At 34.6% G+C, this 19,201-nt stretch overlaps 4 protein-coding genes and 1 pseudogene across 5 annotated transcripts; 3 read left to right on the top strand and 2 right to left on the bottom strand.

The window, feature by feature from the left end:
* The first annotated feature begins 781 nt into the window (after positions 1-781).
* On the top strand, positions 782-1,435 carry LOC125601969. Its single transcript, XM_048773908.1, has one exon. It carries the CDS (start codon positions 825-827, stop codon positions 1,293-1,295), a length of 471 nt encoding a protein of 156 aa, XP_048629865.1. The 5' UTR covers positions 782-824; the 3' UTR covers positions 1,296-1,435.
* Positions 1,436-1,717: 282 nt separating this feature from the next.
* Positions 1,718-3,703, bottom strand: LOC125601967 (F-box/kelch-repeat protein At1g55270-like). The gene is made up of 2 exons (XM_048773905.1): positions 3,488-3,703; positions 1,718-3,321 (listed from the first exon to the last, which is right to left on the bottom strand). The coding sequence occupies exons 1-2, from the start codon at positions 3,551-3,553 to the stop codon at positions 2,080-2,082; spliced, it is 1,308 nt and encodes a 435-aa protein (XP_048629862.1). The 5' UTR covers positions 3,554-3,703; the 3' UTR covers positions 1,718-2,079.
* Positions 3,704-7,304: 3,601 nt separating this feature from the next.
* LOC125601968 (transcription initiation factor TFIID subunit 7-like) lies at positions 7,305-10,348 on the bottom strand. Its single transcript, XM_048773906.1, has 6 exons — positions 10,053-10,348; positions 9,550-9,683; positions 9,330-9,449; positions 9,021-9,086; positions 8,195-8,926; positions 7,305-7,633 (listed from the first exon to the last, which is right to left on the bottom strand). The coding sequence occupies exons 1-5, from the start codon at positions 10,165-10,167 to the stop codon at positions 8,726-8,728; spliced, it is 636 nt and encodes a 211-aa protein (XP_048629863.1). The 5' UTR covers positions 10,168-10,348; the 3' UTR covers positions 7,305-7,633; positions 8,195-8,725.
* A 493-nt stretch (positions 10,349-10,841) lies between these two features.
* LOC125601966 (serine/arginine-rich SC35-like splicing factor SCL33) lies at positions 10,842-13,475 on the top strand. Of its 2 annotated transcripts, none has more exons than XM_048773904.1 (6): positions 10,842-10,897; positions 11,125-11,302; positions 11,636-11,713; positions 12,428-12,598; positions 12,702-12,824; positions 12,910-13,475. In XM_048773904.1, exons 2-6 carry the CDS (start codon positions 11,145-11,147, stop codon positions 13,307-13,309), a joined length of 930 nt encoding a protein of 309 aa, XP_048629861.1. In that variant the 5' UTR covers positions 10,842-10,897; positions 11,125-11,144; the 3' UTR covers positions 13,310-13,475. The 2 variants fall into 2 exon arrangements, with proteins under 2 accessions (XP_048629861.1, XP_048629860.1); XM_048773903.1 differs by having other exon boundaries at positions 12,693-12,824.
* A 701-nt stretch (positions 13,476-14,176) lies between these two features.
* On the top strand, positions 14,177-17,651 carry LOC125601958 (annotated as a pseudogene).
* The last annotated feature ends 1,550 nt before the right edge of the window (positions 17,652-19,201 follow it).

The following is a 19,201-nucleotide window of genomic DNA, read 5'->3' as shown; positions in this document are numbered from 1 at the left end:
ATATAATAGATACTACTATGTATAAGATTTACTAAAATAATAAGCTATTTTATTTATACAAGACAGTGTATTTACTTATACATCCCGTAAGATACTAAAATGATATAATGTTAAAGAATATTTTTTTAACACAATATTTAAATATAAATTATCTTATATATATCTGTTCGATAATATAAATAAATAAATTCTGTCAAAAAAAAAAAAAAATAAATAAATAAATTTTAAAAATATATTAGATGTAAAATGTATAAATTAAAAAAAAAGGTGTTTTGAAGGAGAGTTTTTGTTATTTATTGTTACCTAACTTAAAAATATAAGTAACTAAAATTAATAACAAAATCAAATTTATTAAAAATTACTATATATTAATAATACCGAATAACAAATCTAACAATAGTATTATAGAGTTACACAATATATAACATTAAAATGAAATATATATATATATATATTTAAAAATTACACTAATATCAAAACTATACATTTATTAAATATCCGCAAAATCTAGTTTTATTTTAGTAGAATAAATTTTAATTTTTACCCAGTAATGATAAATACAGTAGGGCCAATATATTTGAAATACACCGCGATAAATCTTATGCGGATTGAATAAAAATTAAAGAGAAAAATGTGAATGTCCTGGCAGTGTAACCGAAAACAAAAGAAAAATTAAAGAGAGCTGTGTTTAAAAAGAAAAATCTTAATATTGTACGCGTGTCGTGTTAACAAACTTAGATTATTCCTAAACTACCCTGAATATTTCTATTATATGAGGGAGGGACCCCTTCTTGGCAGTGCAGTCAACATCATTCACACCAACAATGGCTTCTTCGATCACATTCTCCTGCCTCTTCCTCTCTCTCCTATCTCTCTCCACCGCTTTATCATCTCCAGATCTCCACCGCCCATCTCTGTCCTCCGGTGACGTCCACGATCTCCTCCCTCGCTACGGATTCCCCAAAGGTCTTCTTCCGGATAACGTCAAATCGTACACTCTCTCCGACGGCGGAGACTTCACCGTCGACTTAAACACTCCCTGCTACGTCGACTTCCCCGGTCAAACCGTGTTCTACGACAAGAAGATCGCCGGGAAGCTCAGCTTCGGATCTGTGAAAGAGGTCGAAGGAATCAAAGCTAAAGAATTGTTCATCTGGGCATCGATCACCGCCATGAAATCGGATCCAAGCTCTGGAGATATTGTCTTCTCCGTCGGATTCGTATCCAAGTCTTTGCCGGCGTCTATGTTCAATAATGTTCCCTCTTGCTCCAAAAAACTTAGTCTTGAATCTTAAATCAATCAACTTGAAGCTGTAAACAAAATCCTCCTTTTTAATGTTGATTATGTAATTCAGTTATCTTTCGAATTTGATTCGAACTATATATATATGTAAGATTTGAGATTTACAAATTAAAGAAAACAAAATGTCAATAATGAATGATTGGTAAAACCATTTGAAAGACCATCTTTTTTATACTAACAAAAATCAACAGCACCAGAAAGAGATGGCCATTTCAAAGACCGACTTTAAATGACTGTTAAGACCGGACATTGAGCTCTTGTCTCTATAGATTCTTTTGACGATGATTCTCTCTCTTTCTGTAACAGTTCTTGAGCCAGTAAACAAGAGTTGCTTCTCGTATTTGGTTTCCTCTCAACACTCTGTTCTGGCTCCATTGCTGAGTTGTTTTTTTTTGTCAGGCTTGAATCACAATATGGCTTGAACTATTCATATTTAGATTTGATTCGAATTATAGACAAAATACTTGAGAGATTTACAGACCACAGAGAACAAAATGTCAAATAACAATTGCTAAAACCATTTAGAAGGCCACCTTCCTATAAATACTAACAAAGATTAACAACACCAGAAGACATGGCCATGTCTGCTCTTATTCTCTCTTTGACTCTTGTACGACTGTTAAGACCAGGCATTTGAGTTCTTCGCCTCTGTGTAGATTCATTCGGTTGGTGAGATTGTAGCGAAGATTCTCTCTATCTCAAACAGTTACTGAGACAGCAAACAAGAGCTGTTTCTCTTCTTGGAAACTCAATGTGGTTTGAGTTTCTTCTCAACATTAGGCTTGAAGCACTTGGCAATGCACAATATGGCTTTTCACAGCTCTCCCTGCGATACTCGACCATATATTACTTAGTATGCTCTTGGACTGTCCTTTCACCGCAATGTTTTCCCATACTCGAGGGTTGTTCTTATCAGGATTCGTTACATCAACCAGACTCATGCTCATGTTGTTCCTTATTATACAAAGCTTATTGTTCAGCGGAACAAGAGCCGCAGCTTCAAGCGCCCTCGAGTTTCCCAAGTGTACTCTACTGTCCATGAACTTGTTCCATGAATCCGTGGTTTCATCAAACACCCTGAGCTTACACCCGTCCCTACAGTCCAATCCGTAGAGACGACCGTTTAGAGAAGTACACGGGTTTCGCCAACCGGTAACCATCCCGTCACTGACCGGCCTCCATGAGTTAGTCTCAGGGTCATAAGCTTCACTCATGACCTGTTGGTGAGAGCCAAGACCCTTGAGAAACCACTTCTTGTCATAAACCACACCGATAAGAGGCACCATCGCTGTGCTCATATCAGCAACAAAACTCCACCTGTTCTTGTTCGGATCATAAACCTCAGCTGAGCGTAGTGTCCTCTGTATCCCTTCGCACTCCCCACCCGCTACATACAAGCAGTTGTTAATGACACAAGAACCAAAGAAGTGTCGCTTCCTAAGCATATCCGGTGCTCTGTGCCACTTATTCGTCCTAGCATTATAGAAAATAACCCTCCTCATTGATCCTCTTAACGGATCTTTACCTCCAAACAAGTAAAGATGACAACCGCTTAGAACAGCGCAACCAAACCCAACAGCTTCAGAATACTCTCTAGGAACAGGTGGAAGCGGCTGAGGATGCTGGGAGACAGGATCAAACGTGTTCCAAGAGATCTTCCCATCACGGTCTCGTTTGAAAACATAAACCCATTCTTCAGACATCCCAAGTAGCTTCCTCTGAGAGTAGAAAAAGTTACCAGAAGCAAGCCTGTACCATCTCTTACACACAAGCCTGAGTTTCCTATGCTCTGCACGCGGGACACGGATGAGACAAGCGACGGCTAGGTCGTCAGGGAGGCCAGGGAGAAGCGGAGGTTGGATTCTTGTCCTCTCTCGCTTAGAGTTCTTGCTGCGACGATGAGCATTGGGGTTGATGTCGGGTTGGATACAAAGCTTTGAACCAGGAACGAACTTTCTAGCTTCTACAACGGTCTTGAGACCTGAATCTACTCTGCAGTAGCAAGATACGGAATCCACCTGAAAAGATTCCAAATTTCAGATATCAAAAAGAGTGAAAACATTCCAAATAAAGCTAGGGTTTCTGAAAAAGGAAAGAAATTGAAGTGAATTAAAAGCATAGTCCTGAAATAGAAAGTCCGTGAATGAAGGATAGTTGGCGAAATCTAGGAGTAAGAGAGCTTACCAATGGAGCTTGAAGGCGAAACCCCCTGGAACCATTTGGGGATTGTCGGTGGGAAGATAGATCCATCTTCTTCAAAACCCGAGGCTCATACGACACAGATCCTCGAGAAACCTAACAGTCAAAATCTCTGAAGAAGGAGGAGCAAAACGTGAGCGACCTTCCACTTCGCTCTTTCTACACGGTAAATGGGAGTGGTGGGTGGGTGGGTCTCTCCGCCTGTCACAAGTAAAGCGTTGGTATTTATTTATTAATACTCCATTAATGTACGAGTTTTTCTTTTTCATTATGGTAACTTCAGAATCTAGAGTTTGTGTTATTGAATGCATGATTAAATTTTCTCATTATAGACCCTTGGAAATTAATGGAGCTCAGATAGTGATTAGTCAAAAAGGTGTAAGCTTTGTTGTTTTTTTAGTCAACCATGTCTAAGATTTAATAATAGGGTAAATCATAAATCTACTACAGTATTTGATTTGTATGTTGTAACACACATTTTCCACTATGGATTTCAAAACGTAAAAAAGTTGTATCTATCAATATGTTTCTAAATTCAGTAACAAAAGATATTTTAATTTACATTATTCTATTATATATTATCATTTATTTAACAGTTTAACTCAAAGTTTGTGGATGCTAGTCGGTGGAAAGAAATAACAATTTCATGCCAATGTTGAAAATATAATACAATTTTTGGAATTTAGTAACTGAAATGTGTACTTTGATCTTTCTAGCTATATCACATAATTATTTTATTTTTTCTTGGATGGGATGCATATTAATTATTGAGTTAAAAGATTTAAAAATGGACAAGCAATCAAAACCGTTGTATTTAAAGAGTATAATGGCAGAATCTGTCAGGTATTTAAATCTTATATATTAAAACAGAAGTCACAACCTTGATTCATGTGTGATTTTTTTAAAAAATAGACCTATTCATAGAAATTCATACTATATTTTAATTCAGACTAATAATAAATATAATTATTCAAATATTTTAATCATAGTATCTTTTGATATCTTTTCATTTTAAATATAAATATATTTATTTTAAAATTCTAACAAATCTGTTTAAAAAGATTTTTACAAGATCTTCATTTTTGAAATTATATTTAAATATTTTCACTAATTTCGAAATTAGTTTAAAATATTATTATACATTAATATATTCAGTTATATAAAATGAAAAATAAAAAAAATCTATAATATTTTAGTTATTATATAATCATAATCAATCATATTAAATTAAAATTATTATCTTGAGCTAAATATAATAAAATTGTATTAAATTTATATATTTATTTATTTTATTTTCGTAATTATAAAATATTTATGTTCAAAAATAAAATCTAATATGTTGGTAAAATGGGTTAACATTATCAAACTATATAATACATGTATAAAAATTAACATGTATTTCTTTAAAGTTAATAATATAAAATCTTTGTAACTACTTTAATCATAATATATTTTCATTTATTTTTTTAAAAAAAAATATATATATATATATTTTCATTTTAAATATAATATATATTTATATATTATATTTTAAAAATTCTAATAAATCTGTGTAAAAATATTTTAGCAATAATTTAATGTATTTTAAGTTATCGTTTATAAAATAAAAAATAAATAAATTATATCATATTTTATCTACTTTATAGTCATGATCATGTTAAAATATAATTATTATACTTAAATAAATATGAAAAAATTATATTCAATTGATAAATTTATAAATTTTATTTTCATAAATATAAATTATTTATTTTAAAAATATAATATGATGATAGAACGGCTTAAAATTAGCAAACCATATAATACATGTCTAAAAATGAACATATCTTAGACTTTTGTATATACAATAAAATATTATCTAAAATACATAAGCATAAAAAAAATATTAGTAAATAGAAGTACAATTTTGAAACACATATCAGAATTTAGCATAAATTAAATACAAAATAATTTTCAAATACATTTTCTCATGAATATATTAATTTTCTTAATAGCTAAATGCAAATATAATAAGATAAATATATAATAAGATGTGAAAATACATAGGATTTTAAACAATTGACTAATTATAACATGTAAATTATTAAATTATTCTATTTGAAATAGTTATATAAACATTAAGTATATAATTAACGTTAAAAATATATACCACTAATGTTTAAAAACAATAATTTATGTATAGAAAACTGAAAACAAATACCCGCGCGGTTGCGCGGGTCAAAATCTAGTAGTATAATTGTTTGGAGAACAAATTACGCTAAAGTGATTCCTTACGACTGCTATGTTGGCCTGTTTGGAACTATATAGCATCAACCGATTTTTGTATTAAAAACTAATTCAAATACATTAAATTATACGTCAACTGTTCAACCACTTCATCAACAAAGATTTAAAAGAAGGGGACGATTTTGTCTTATGGGATGGGAACACTGTATTTTTAGAAAATACTTATACCACAATTTTCAAATACTATTAGATTGTAGAATAAAATACAAAACGACATATATGTATCCACATTAATAATTGAGGTGTATAAAGGATATTTATCGTAATGTATTGAGAGAAAAGAGCCAAACACGCGGTAGAACATACAGCAGAACCGAAGCTTATGTATTGAACGTGGCCCTTTTTCAAGAAGGCACATGAGAGAAAAGAGCCAAGCATACGGTAGAAACCGAAGTTTATGTATTGAACATTTAGGTGAACGATAGTAATTTGCTAACAATTTATTTTGTAGCTGAAATTAGATATTAATTTTACTTTTATTCAATAGACAAAACTTTTTATAGTTTAAAGATCAGTATATTTTTATATATACTAGATATTATTCTGTGCATGCAAACAGAGACACAAACATAAGGACGAGATATCATTGATCATATATATAGAACAAAAGTCATACAGTCCAATACAAGTAATATAAATGTTAGTATGGTTAACCTAACAAAAAAACAATGTCAGAAAAGATTTGAAATTTATCCAGACAGAAAGAAATAAAATGATGAGTTTCAAGACACAAGCATGCATGTCAATGGACCAATGATGGCAACTGGAAACAGTTAAAGAGATGATTTTTCAACCCCACTTTAATTAAACTTTTATACGAATGCATAAAAGTAAAGTTGACTATATTTCATAAACATAATGGTTGTTACTTGTTAGTAGTTATGATAAATAAAAGTGTCCATCTTATATTTGAGAAAACAAACCTCCTCCTAATTATACTTTCATAAGTCGTGGCTTGCCCAATCAATTCCTTGACAAATGACATCCCACTAAACCCTCAAGAAAACAAACTAATTTGGTAAGCCATACACTTTCCTTTGTCCTTATAACATGCATTCTTCAGAAAAAAAAAAAGTAAACAACAAAAACACTGGGTTAAAAATCAATGATAGCAATACATAGAATTGTATTAAGAATCAAACTATGCCTTGGTTTCATGTTTATGTACCTTTGACAATTAGAAGTTTCTTTTAGTTAATCAAAATGTATGTGGTCTTTCACAACAGGTTTATAATCTGTAAGTGTGCTTTCTTATTATATATGATGCTAATGGCTCAGAAGCTAGAATCAACAAACTCATATCAGACCGGAACACTCTTCTCTTGGTGACAATGAACCAAATAAATGATTAGTGGTAACCAACTAACCATAGGGGCCAAATTCTTGACATACACTTATCATAGCTGGGTTCATTCCTTTAAAACGTTAGAGCATCATTATCCCAAAACCCAAAGGGTTTCTTAATTATTTTTTAATAGTTTTTAAAGTGTAAAAGTGAATTAAGAGACTTAGAAAATATTTTGAACATTTAAGTGGTTTATTGCAAGTCTCTTCATTATGGGTTCTTTAAAAAAATTATAAAACACTTTCATTACAACAAACTTTACCACAATGAACAATCAAAAAACTTCAAATTGATCAATGATATTGAACTAACCAGTAGATCAATGAGAAGTAGGAGTGAAAGCACACATCTTTAAAGTCATGGACAGCAATGATCACTCAATGCAGAGCATACGGAAGGTGTCCACTGAGATTCCAAGCTCCCGAGCCCTAACCTTCCGTAATCTCCACTTCCCCACATCGCCGCGAAGCATTTCCCGCTCTCGCTCGACAACCATCTCGCTACACACCAAAAGAACAGACATTCATATGCAACAAGGCGTGTCTGCATCATCAAACGACTAAATAATCTAACCTCTTGGACCTTATAGTATTAGAACGGAAGGATTATCCAAACTCAAATTTTCAAACCAAAACCTAACAATTTATCAATTTTAATCCAAACAGAGAAAGCATAACAGAGAAAGCTTGTACGAAGCATAAAAATCAATACTTTTCTAAGCGAATCAAAAACAATTACATCTAAAGGCAATGCCTTTATTTGTTAACTATAATGAAACTGCATAAAGGCAATGACTTTACTACCTGAAGACACTGAAACTTATCAAAGTAATTCGACGTTATTGTATAATCTAACTACAACCAGCAGTGTCCAAAGTTCCTCACTTTTCTTCCGCACCATGAGAACCTCCATGACTAGACTAACAAAACTAGTATAAACCCGAAGCTAAACCACAAGAAGCAACGTTTTCACACAAACCAATAGGAAGAAAAATAGATAAAATCAAATTAAAATTACTTGTTTTCTGCAAATAGAGCAAGGATCCAAGGGCGATTAAGTACCTGAGAAGGGAAATCTAGGGTTTCGGGTATGACACGCTGCTGGTGAGGGACATGTGGTGGTGGCTGATGAGGACGGTGATGGAGGTTTCAGAAGCGGAGGAGTGAATAGGTTGAAGAGATCAGAACAAAATAAGAAGTGCTGGTTTTTGGGTTTTGGAGGAGATGAGTCGGGGAGATAGATCGAGGGATTGGACGACGTCGAGGACGGTGGATTGGAGAGAGAGAGGAGAAGAGATCCGTCGAGAGAGAGAGCTAAACACAAAACTCTCTCATGGGGACACGTGTCTCTTAAGAGACGTCTCTTTTAACGCTTAATTAAGAAACGTTTGTTCAATTAATAGCTATTTTTTATTTTCTTTTAAATCATAATTACACTAAAAACCCAACTAAAAGACTGCGATAAAGATGCTCTTACCCCTTTTTTTTTGGGTCAACTCCTTTAAAACGTAACCCTTATGCAACTTTCCTGGCTTTTCGACCATATCCTATAGTATCATATTAGCTTTAGCTGCTGGTTACATAAATAAGCTCTCACATAGAATCATCAGAATCTTCTGATTCACTTCTCTCCGAGTCAGCTTCGGTTGCATTATTATTATTATTATTATTATTAGTATTAGTTCCTGTCTCAGGAGCAGCTTCAGGCTTTCCAGCAGGTGAAGACACTTTCTTGTTTGCATTATTATCACTAGTATTCTCGTTCGCAGCTGTTTCCTCTTGTTGCTCATTTGCCTACACACACACCAAATGAAAGTTGAGGTATAAAATGGACCTGACTGACAACTAAATATCAATTTAACCAATAATCAGACTTAAACAAACTTACGTTTCCAATTGTTCTGCCACTCAAGATGTTCAGCAAGTCTCTCTCAACGCGCTGTACAAGCTCCGGCTGCAACATTTTTGACAATAAAGGTAACGTCAAAAGAAGAAACTATCCACGGATTCCAAAACAGCTACATGCATCAAGATTCAATCATAACTTTCAAACTAGAATCTTACACTACACCCTTTCTTTCTTTTATGTTTTTGTTCTCACTCAGAAAGTAACAGAGCTTTTCTTCTTATAATGTAACAAGTAATGGCGTAAACAATGAACATCTTGATAATATACTAGGAACAAATGCAAGTTTACATTAAGGTCAGGCTCTCGACGGAACCTTCTCTTGCGAGCATCCTTCATTGGAGGAGTTAAACCATGTCTGTATTCAAATGTATTAGGCGTGGGATCACCCGGCTCTCTAACCATTATCATCTGTGCCAAACCGAAGCATTCATTATATGACAGTTAACACAAATACATATAGCAGCAGTTTTGAAAATGATCATAAGTCAAAAGTAAAATTTGATTATACCTGACCAATATCAGCAGTTTTGACTGGTGCAGAATCATCATAAGTTTTAAAGGACTCAACAACAGCAGGAAGATCCAGGAGAGAAGCCCGGAACTCTTCGTTTCCAATTACAAAAGTCCCGCTTCTCCCATCCTCTGCAAGGACAACACAAACCCTTTTAACACCAATCAATAGACAATGCGAGAGACGAACTTCAAGCCTTAAATCATAGATTAAAGAAGAATGTGTTTCAGGCCGCTTCTCTGACAATAACAAAGAAATTTACACAAGCCAAGTTGTTCCTCTAGGAGACAACACCCTTTTAACTTTTAAAACAGATTCAAGAAGGATGATCTTATCTATGAAATATTCAACAACTTATCCAGTAACGACTATCAAATCTCAATCCACGTAGATAGTTTTCAAGTATGGGAAAAAAGGAGGAAACTTTGGAGGATCAAACCCAGGCAATTCAATGTGGTAAAAAGGAGACAAAACCCTTTGAATTGGCGAGGAAACCAAACCTGAAAAGCACAAATCTAAAGGGATTTCGTCGGAAGTAGAAGCCTCGTCGCTCAAAAGACGATCGATACGCTCAGAAACAGAGGGTGGAAGCCTAAGTATGAACTGTTCCTCCATTCTAATAGGTAATAACTGGCTTGTCTTTAACGATGTCGTAACTCGGAAAAAAAAAGACGAGAGCCGAGAGAATCTCTATTATTGAATCAAGAAACCGTCTTGAAGAATCAGAATACTCTTTCAGGGTTTGAATGGTAACCAAGGGAACGAAGAGGAATACTGCATTCCTTAATGTTCCTTAAAAATGTTATCATTCGTGAGGAATATTTTTTCTTCTTCATTCCTTCTCATTCCTTTTTTTTGTAGAGAATTATAATGCAAATTTATTCCTTGTTAATTTTGATAAGGAACCCTGGTTCCTCATCGTTCCCAAAATTTTATTCCTATTCATTCTTTTCCTAATCATTCATAATGTTCCTTGATGGTTACCAGTCACACCCTCAGTATTTTATTTCTGACCCAAATAACACAAATATGCTATTGATGATATAACATTATAAAACCTAAACTGATCAAAATTAGACTTTCAGAAACTTACAAAAGGAAGTTAATTAACATTTGACCTGAAAGAGGAAACCAAAATTAAATCTGTGAAGGGGACATTCTGTAAAATAGATACTTTGAAGCCAAAACCAGTAATTATAAGTATATTAGGGGTTAAAATGTAAAAACAGCCTCCTTATAAAACCCTAACTGCACTGCTTTTATTTCAATTATTAAATCCATAGCTCTTGTCCAACTCTTGAAGCAACGCTTATCGCCGTTGATCACCACCATCCTTCGTTCTCCGGTAAGTCTTTACCCTGATAATTTTCTCGTCTACCTACTGTGTCTACCTACTGTATATACCTTTACCCTCGTATCTGTCGAATAATCCGGCCACGATTCCTTTTATCTGTACGCGGCTTCGTACGTAGTTGTTGGATATGGTGATTCGAAATACCGTTCAATGTTGATATTCTAGTGTTACAGCTCTTGCGTTTATTTTCTCTTACCTTTGTTTCTATTGGCTGACAGAGAAGTTGAAGCTTGCGGCAATGAGGGGAAGGAGCTACACTCCGTCACCACCAAGGGGGGGTTATGGGAGGAGCGGTCGAAGAAGCCCAAGCCCTAGAGGAGGAGGCCGTTATGGTGGAGCTCGTAGTTTGGACCTCCCGACCAGTCTCTTGGTTCGCAATCTACGCCATGACTGCAGGTATATACATACTTTATTTCTCTCTCTACAACTCCCTTCTTCCTCTTCTGCTTAGGACTGTTTAATTGTTTGGATACCTCTTAAGCATATCTAGTCATGATGTTCTCTTTTATCTACTGTGAAGACGTTAAGAAAGTTTATGTATGTCATCAAAGCTATCTTGATAACTATGTTTGCTGATAGAATTCTGGCAACATGATACTCTTACGTTTATGCGGTTCATCGTTCATGAAAACCATACTTCTCTGTGTAGTTGACTATGACTCCAATCTTTATTCTTTTTTTTTTTGCTTTTATTTACTTTCTCTTTGACTTATCTTCCCTTTCTTTCAGGCAAGAAGATCTCAGGAGGTCATTCGAGCAGTTTGGGCCTCTTAAGGACATCTATATGCCTAGGGATTACTATACTGGGTGAGCATGTTTAATAGTTATCTATTGTTCCACTTGATTTTTTTTTTTTACTTGTGTTCTGATTAGATAGTATCTCTTTTCCATCCTTGAATCTTTGTTTACTACGTTTAGTCCTCTTTCCTTTTCCATTTCTATGTATCTCCTCATGGATACTTACCAGAATCTTCTAATATGCGCTTATTCCATAAACCAAAATTAGCCTCCATTTTATTGCCTAGTTTTCTTTGAGATGAGATCTTCATTTGAGCCTTAAACCCCCCCTAGTTTTCAGTTATTCAGTGTCGATAAAAGCGTGTATGGGTTAGGTTTTTTGAATTTAGCACTTGTTCAGACTTGTACATTTTTAGTCGCTTAAGGAGAAGGATGCATTGTTGCTTGATATGTTTCATGTGTGTGTTAATTGAAGTTGTTGAGGTTTAGCAGTGAATCTAAAGAATTGAAGACATCAATTAGAGTTTTTATGAAGATGTTGTGTATGGTAGTGAAAGAGTTGAAGTGAAGTTGAGTTTTTCTTCGATTTGAAGATGAATCAAGATCTTCAATAAGCAGGCAAGTGCTTGCTTATTTCATGTTTATCCTGTGATGTCGTCTGTTGCAGGGTGATCCTATTGCCAACTGTTCCTTAACAGGCTTGTCTTGTAAAGTGGTGCATCTATGTCTGTCATTTTGTATGTTTGGTTCCTAGTCTAAGATCCTGTTTTGTTCAATATGCAGAGATCCGCGAGGGTTTGGTTTCGTACAGTTTGTGGATCCTGCTGATGCTGCGGAGGCAAAATATCAAATGGATGGTTACCATCTACTTGGGCGTGAGCTGACTGTTGTGTTTGCAGAAGAGAACAGGAAGAAACCGACTGAAATGAGAGCAAGGGAGCGTGGTGGAGGAAGGTACATTGATCTTTCTCTTTTTTAATGTTTCTGTTTATCAATAAGAGTCCTTAATGTAGAGCGATGCCAATAACCTGACCTTTTGTGTTGGTAGGAGCATCAGGTCTCGAGACAGGAGGCGTAGTCCCCCTCGTTACTACTCTCGCTCTCCTCCACCTCGACGTGGTAGATCTCGGTCACGGAGTGGTGATTATTTTTCTCCTCCCTCTAGAAGACATCACTCAAGGTTTTTGTCTGGTCTCCATTACACAAACTAACATTCTCCACTCGATTAACCTTTTTAATGCTCACCATCTCTCTATTTGTCGCAGGTCTATCTCTCCCAGGGAAGAACGATATGCTAGGGGGAGGTCATACTCGCGCTCACCCGCCTTCAATGGCTCCAGGGGTCGCAGTGTAACTCCAGCTAGAAGCATAAGCCGTAGCCCAAGTCCAGGAAGAAGCATTAGCCCTAGTCCGAGAAGAAACGTAAGCCGTAGTCCAAGCCCGAGGAGAAACAGGAGCAACACGCCAGTACCAGCCAGAGGCCGCAGCCCAAGGAGAAAGAGGAGGAGCAACACACCTATACCAACCAGAAGCAGCCCTAAGAGAAAGCGGAGCAACACACCTATACCAGCCAGAAGCCGCAGCCCTAAGAGAAAGAGGAGCAACACACCTATACCAGCTGGAAACCGCAGCCAGGAGTACGAAGACCGTTCACCAAGCCAGTGATTGTTTCTTCACTCTCTTAATAGTGTTTTCTCTAGTTGATGGTTGTCTCTCTTTTTTTTTTTCTTATCCTAAGACAAAAGTTATGATGATTTGAAAAGATGAGATCTATGTAGAGGTCGAATGTTGGCTTTTATGTCTTGATGGTTTATTGAGTATTTTGGGAACACTTAATTAGCGTTACTGTGTGTCCTCGTTAAGCTGGACATAGTCGCCGGTCGTCAAAGAAGGGTTGAAGAAGCACAGTGATTAAGAAGTCGAGAGTTAAATTTTCAAAAGCCATTCAAAAAGATAATAAGCCTCTCTTGAAGTTGAAGGTACTTCTTTGGATGGTTTCCGCAAAATCAATGTTACTAAGCTAAAGAATACATATATTTGAAGAAGAATAAGAAACTATTAAAAAAAAATTTCTAAGAAGAAAGAAACTATTAAAATCTATTCTTAAATCTACTGGATAGTAAATTTATCATAGACAATTGTGATAAATGCACTGGCAATACTAAAGTCCATCTTTGTATGTTTCTTTTGGCTGGTAATGTTTATCGTGATTAGAAAAAAGAGGAAGAAGACAGTCATGTTGTAAGCGACAACTATATTAATCGCTGACTATGTTTTTGAATTCTAACTTTAATTAATCAATAATAGAGTTGACTAGGCAAATAAAAAACAAGTATGTGTGGCCAAGTCGGCTTACGTCTTCTTTGAATTTGTGTTAGATTATGTGTTTGTGCCGTTTATCTAATTTAATCGGTCGCCTCGTCTGATTATTTCATCTAAACCTTCCTTATCATTTTTTCTCTCTTTCTTTTAAGTCAGGCCAGATCATTGACTTGAGACGCAAGAAAGAAATTATTCCATCTAATCATCTTTTTTGTTTTCTACGAATCTATGGAGAGAGAGAACTTTGATGTAACGGACTATGAGTGGGACACAGAGAAGAGCAGCGACCTAGGTTCAGTGAGCGGATCATCGCCGCTGACGTCAAACCTTGGAAAGAGACTGAAGGCTAAACGGATAAGTCTCATGAAGAAGCGGCTAGCCTCTGTTTCTAACCGCTTGACATCGGTCTCTGGAGAGAGAGAGCCAGCTGCTCGACTGGACCGGCAGGATTCAACGGCCTTGACAGCGCTCAGGTTCATCAGTAAGGCTGACGGTGCTGCTGGCTGGACCCCCGTCGAGAATCGGTTTGTTGAGATCACGGGCACTAGTGGTGGATTGCTGCCAAGGTCAAAATTTGGAGAATGCATAGGTAAAATTTTACAAAAATTCGAAAATTTACCAAGGCCCACTAGTTAAAACTCATTTGTTACATAATAGTGACCTTGGAAATTATAGGTTTAAGTCGCGTAAACATGATCTCTAAAAGAAAGTTAAAATTTTCATCCTACAAGATTAGGGGTCTCATTAGTACAGTGGTTTTTGACTAGGAGTTCATTATGCTTCTATACCAGTAAGTCCATTTTACAATTCCCGGAGAAAGCTATTTATTAAACAATTATGCAGACTAAAGATAAAAATTTTCATAGAACGGTTCTGGTGATGCAGTTAGAGATATCGTTAAAAAAAAAAATTAGGGGTCCATGAACCAATAACCTTGTACTCATTAAATCAAAAGACTAGAACCAAAGAAATGGTTAGGATCAAAATATGAATTCTTATTGTGATTTCAGGCATGGATTCAATATACTTTGCCTTGGAACTGTTCGACGCTTTAGCTAGAAGAAGGCTTATGACACAAGACACTATCGATGGAGACCAGTTAAGGGAGTTCTGGGAACAAATAAGTGCTCAAAGCTTTGATTCCAGGCTTCAAACTTTCTTTGACATGTGAAGACTTCTAATCTTTATCCAATTTGAACTTTTGTTATGCATTTATCTTGTTCTCTGCAACTTTTGGTGATAAAATGTAAAGTTGAGACACAAGATTTGTGAAATGCAGGATTGATTCAGACGCCAATGGTAGATTAACTGAAGACCAAGTCAGACAGGTGAAAATTTTAACACTGATTAATGATTGTGTCGAATGTTAATTTATGAAAAAACTTTCATTCTTAAATATCAAATATTTTTGCTTCATAAATATGAATATCTTCACAAACGAAAATATGTATGCTGAATATTGTAAATTATTTAGTGAAAAAAATCACACAATAAACTGGAATAACAAACAATCATCATTCTCACAAATGTTTTCTGTAAAATGTGAAAATGATTAATAAAGGTAAAATCTAATCTGTCTTTTTCTCTGTGCGTGTTTCAAAGATCATCAGCCTTAGTTCGTCCACCAACAATTTTCCAAACATCCAAAAACGGACAGATGATATGCTGCAATGATAATGGAAGAGCTTGACCCAGATAATATAGGATATATCATGGTAAAAAGCTTACTTGACAATAATAATAATCTTTGAGAACCAACATATATATTTCAATACTCTGTCTCTATGTAACTTTTTGGTGAATCTAAAACAGATAGAGAGCCTTGAGACCTTGCTTTCGTATGCGGAGACACAACATATACGCAGAGATAGTGAAGGTAGCAAGAAGCTAAGCCACATGCTAAGTCTTAAGCTTAATACTACCCGTGACCCTAAACCGTTGAAGGCATGGTACAGTGGACTGAGACACTTCGTATCAGATAGCTTGCAAATGGTGAGTACTTCGAGGTTCAACATTAACAGTAATCTTCAATCTTAGGGATTTAGAAATGTAACTGACGCAGAGGCTTTAAATTATTTCTAGACATCGATGTACTTGGCAGTACCAGTAGCTTTCCCTGCATGCGAGATACTAATAAGACCATTCAGATCCAGTGTCAGCACGGTAACAATCCGCAAAGTCGCTATTTATCCTGGAAACGTGCTGACTTTACATTTGTCAAGGCCAAAAAACTTCAAATATGAAAGCGGTCAAATACATGTTTGTAACCTGCCCAACAATCTCAACATTTGAGTGGTACGTAAAAATGTAACAAGTCTCAAGAGTCAGGAAACCCTAAACTATTTTGAGTGACAATCAAGTTCACATGATATATATTTGTAGGCATCCATTTTCAATAACTTCTGCGCCTCAAGACGAGGATCTGAGCATTCATATAAAAGTAGCGGGAGACTGGACAAATGCTCTCAAAGAAGTTTTCTCTAAGGTCTTATTTTACTTATAAATCTTTCGAAATGTATATGATAAAGAGGCAAATTAGCTTGAGTAGCATGTTGGGTATATGTATCAGGTGTGTGAGCCACCTCCGGTCCGAGACAAGTATCTCCGTGCATATAGCTGCGAGTAAGTATCTTGTAACAATCCCATATAAAATGAACAAACCTAAAGAAAATAATCAGTATATACTTATATACTTTGTTGGCGGTACTAAAATATCACATTTTCACAGTTGTCTGTAACTACAGAACTATTTTAATTTTTGATTTATATCATTGTTAATATTGAAAGGGAAATGAACCCATACAGTTTTCCCAAAGTCATGATTGATGGTCCATATGACGCACCTGCACAAAATTACAAGAAATATAACGTGATTTTACTGGTCGGGCTTGGGATTGGGACCGCTCCAATGATGAGCATTATCAAGGACATCATCAACAATGTGGAGGCAAAGGAACATTCCCAAATCAACCAAATGGAGAAGGGAACACAACGACATCAACAAGGTGAAAAGGAAAGTATGAAGACTCGAAAGGCTTACTTCTATTGGGTAACAAAGGATCAAGGCTCATACAGTTGGTTTCAGAACATCATGAACGAGGTAACAGAACGGGACACAAATGGAGTCGTTGAAGTAAATAACTATTGCACTAGTATCTACGAAGAAGGAGATGTTCGTTCTGTGTTCATACGTATGCTTCAGTCTCTAATCCATTCCAAAGATGGCGTGGACATTGTCTCTGCTGGGACAAGGGTCATGACCCACTTCGCCAAACCTAACTGGAAAAACGTCTACAAACAGATAGCAATGGATCACTATGGTTCTCATGTTGGTAAGCTCTGTCTCACTGTTATAGCAATGTTTGCGTAAAATTGCATGATTATATGTTACTGTCACATCATGTAATTTCTAGTTAAGTTTCACTCGTTGAAAAGCATTGGTGAATGTAAAAGCATCCTCTGATTGAATTAATTAATGACACTATAAAAACATATAATGGTATAAAATGAAATTGTATATGCAGGAGTGTTTTATTGTGGAGAAGTTTCACTGGCAGAGGAGTTAAGGCAGCTAGCTTTGGAGTTCACACACAAGACAGAAACTAGATTCTCCTTCCACAAAGAGAACTTCTACCCACCATGCTGATAAATAATGATGGTACAACCTATGTTACATGGAAACGGAAGCGGGTACGTGGAAGCGGAAGCGTAAGGAAGCGCAGAAGCGAGATTTTTAAAAATATTAGGAAGCGGGTACGTGTTGGAAGCGTATATCCATATATATATATATATATATATATAAAACTTTTAAAAAATTAGGACTAAAAATTATATGATTTAAATTTGAAATAAAACATTTATTCATTTATAATAATTTTGAAATGATTTTATATTAAAACTGTAAAAGTACACATAAATTATGTTTACAAAAAAATATTAAATTAATTATTTTTAATACTTCATAAATAATTGACACAATATGTTTCAATATGTGCTATATCTTTAATAAAAAATCTCAATGCATAAAGATAATTTATAGCATTATTTTTGATATTTGTATATTTATAACTCAATATTCGTTACTATTAATTTTTTTTATTTTATATAGATTAAAACTATGGTTTTATATTTTATTGATATACATTGTATTTTTTTTTAAAGCGGAAGCGAGATTCCAAAACGGAATCATAAGCTTCCAACAGGTTTTTAAAGAGAATATTTTAGAAACGTTTTGGAAGCGAGATTCCGCAAGCTTCCACAAAGTTCCGATTCCGATTCCGGTTCCGAAGCGGGAAGCGGACGTCCGATGAAGCTTCCGTGCAATGTAGGGTACAACAAGATGATTAATGAAATAATTTTGGAGTAAGAAAGTTTGTTATGTTTGTGTTTTTTGAAAGTTGAGGTGGTGATTTTTTTTTCAGAACAAAACGTGTGTTGTGATCCGATTAAGTATTAATGGACATGTGTGTGCGTGCGTGCGTGTGTGTTTGAGTCATTTTTCAGTTTCGATACACAATAGTCGAAATCATGTTTAACATGATGTAATGTAATAACTAATATTAGTTACACAATTGGTTGAATAAGAATTTTTTTTTGTCACAAAGTCGAATATGAACACGAATAAGAATAAGAATAAGAATAATAATAATAATAATAAGAATAAGAATAACAATGTTACTTTGTTTTTTTAAAAAAAAAAAAACAATGTTACTTTGTTTTTTAAACAAAACAATGTTACATTTTGTGCTATAGAAAACGGACAATCTTATATATTAAAACAGAATTCACAACCTTGATTCATGTGTGGTTTTTTTAAAAAATAGTTTCATTCCTAGAAAATCATGTTACATTTAATCTCTAGTCTTACCATTAAAATTTTGGACATACCAGAAATTTTTATTGGGCTATCAACAATTGGATTTAAACAATAGATAATTCATTAAATTTGTATATAGTATAAATTAAATAGATATAATTTAATGTTGTAATACTATACTTCCATATGTTAATTATTTAAATATTTATCGATGTTAACTTTTAAAATTATAAATATTTGTTTTTAAATAACAAAAATCATATTTTCTAACAATGATTAATCTTTACTACCTTAAACCAATGAAAACAAATTTTAAACTACATAGTTTATTTTAAAAATTAAACAAAAACTAAATGTTTAATTATTTACTCGATAATATAAATCTATGAAGCGAAAAGTTTAATTTTTAAAAAACTTTA

Source organism: Brassica napus, unplaced genomic scaffold, assembly GCF_020379485.1.
Source record: "Brassica napus cultivar Da-Ae unplaced genomic scaffold, Da-Ae ScsIHWf_270;HRSCAF=446, whole genome shotgun sequence".
In the NCBI taxonomy this organism is placed as follows: domain Eukaryota; kingdom Viridiplantae; phylum Streptophyta; class Magnoliopsida; order Brassicales; family Brassicaceae; genus Brassica; species Brassica napus.
This window is presented reverse-complemented; position numbering and strand designations above follow the sequence as displayed.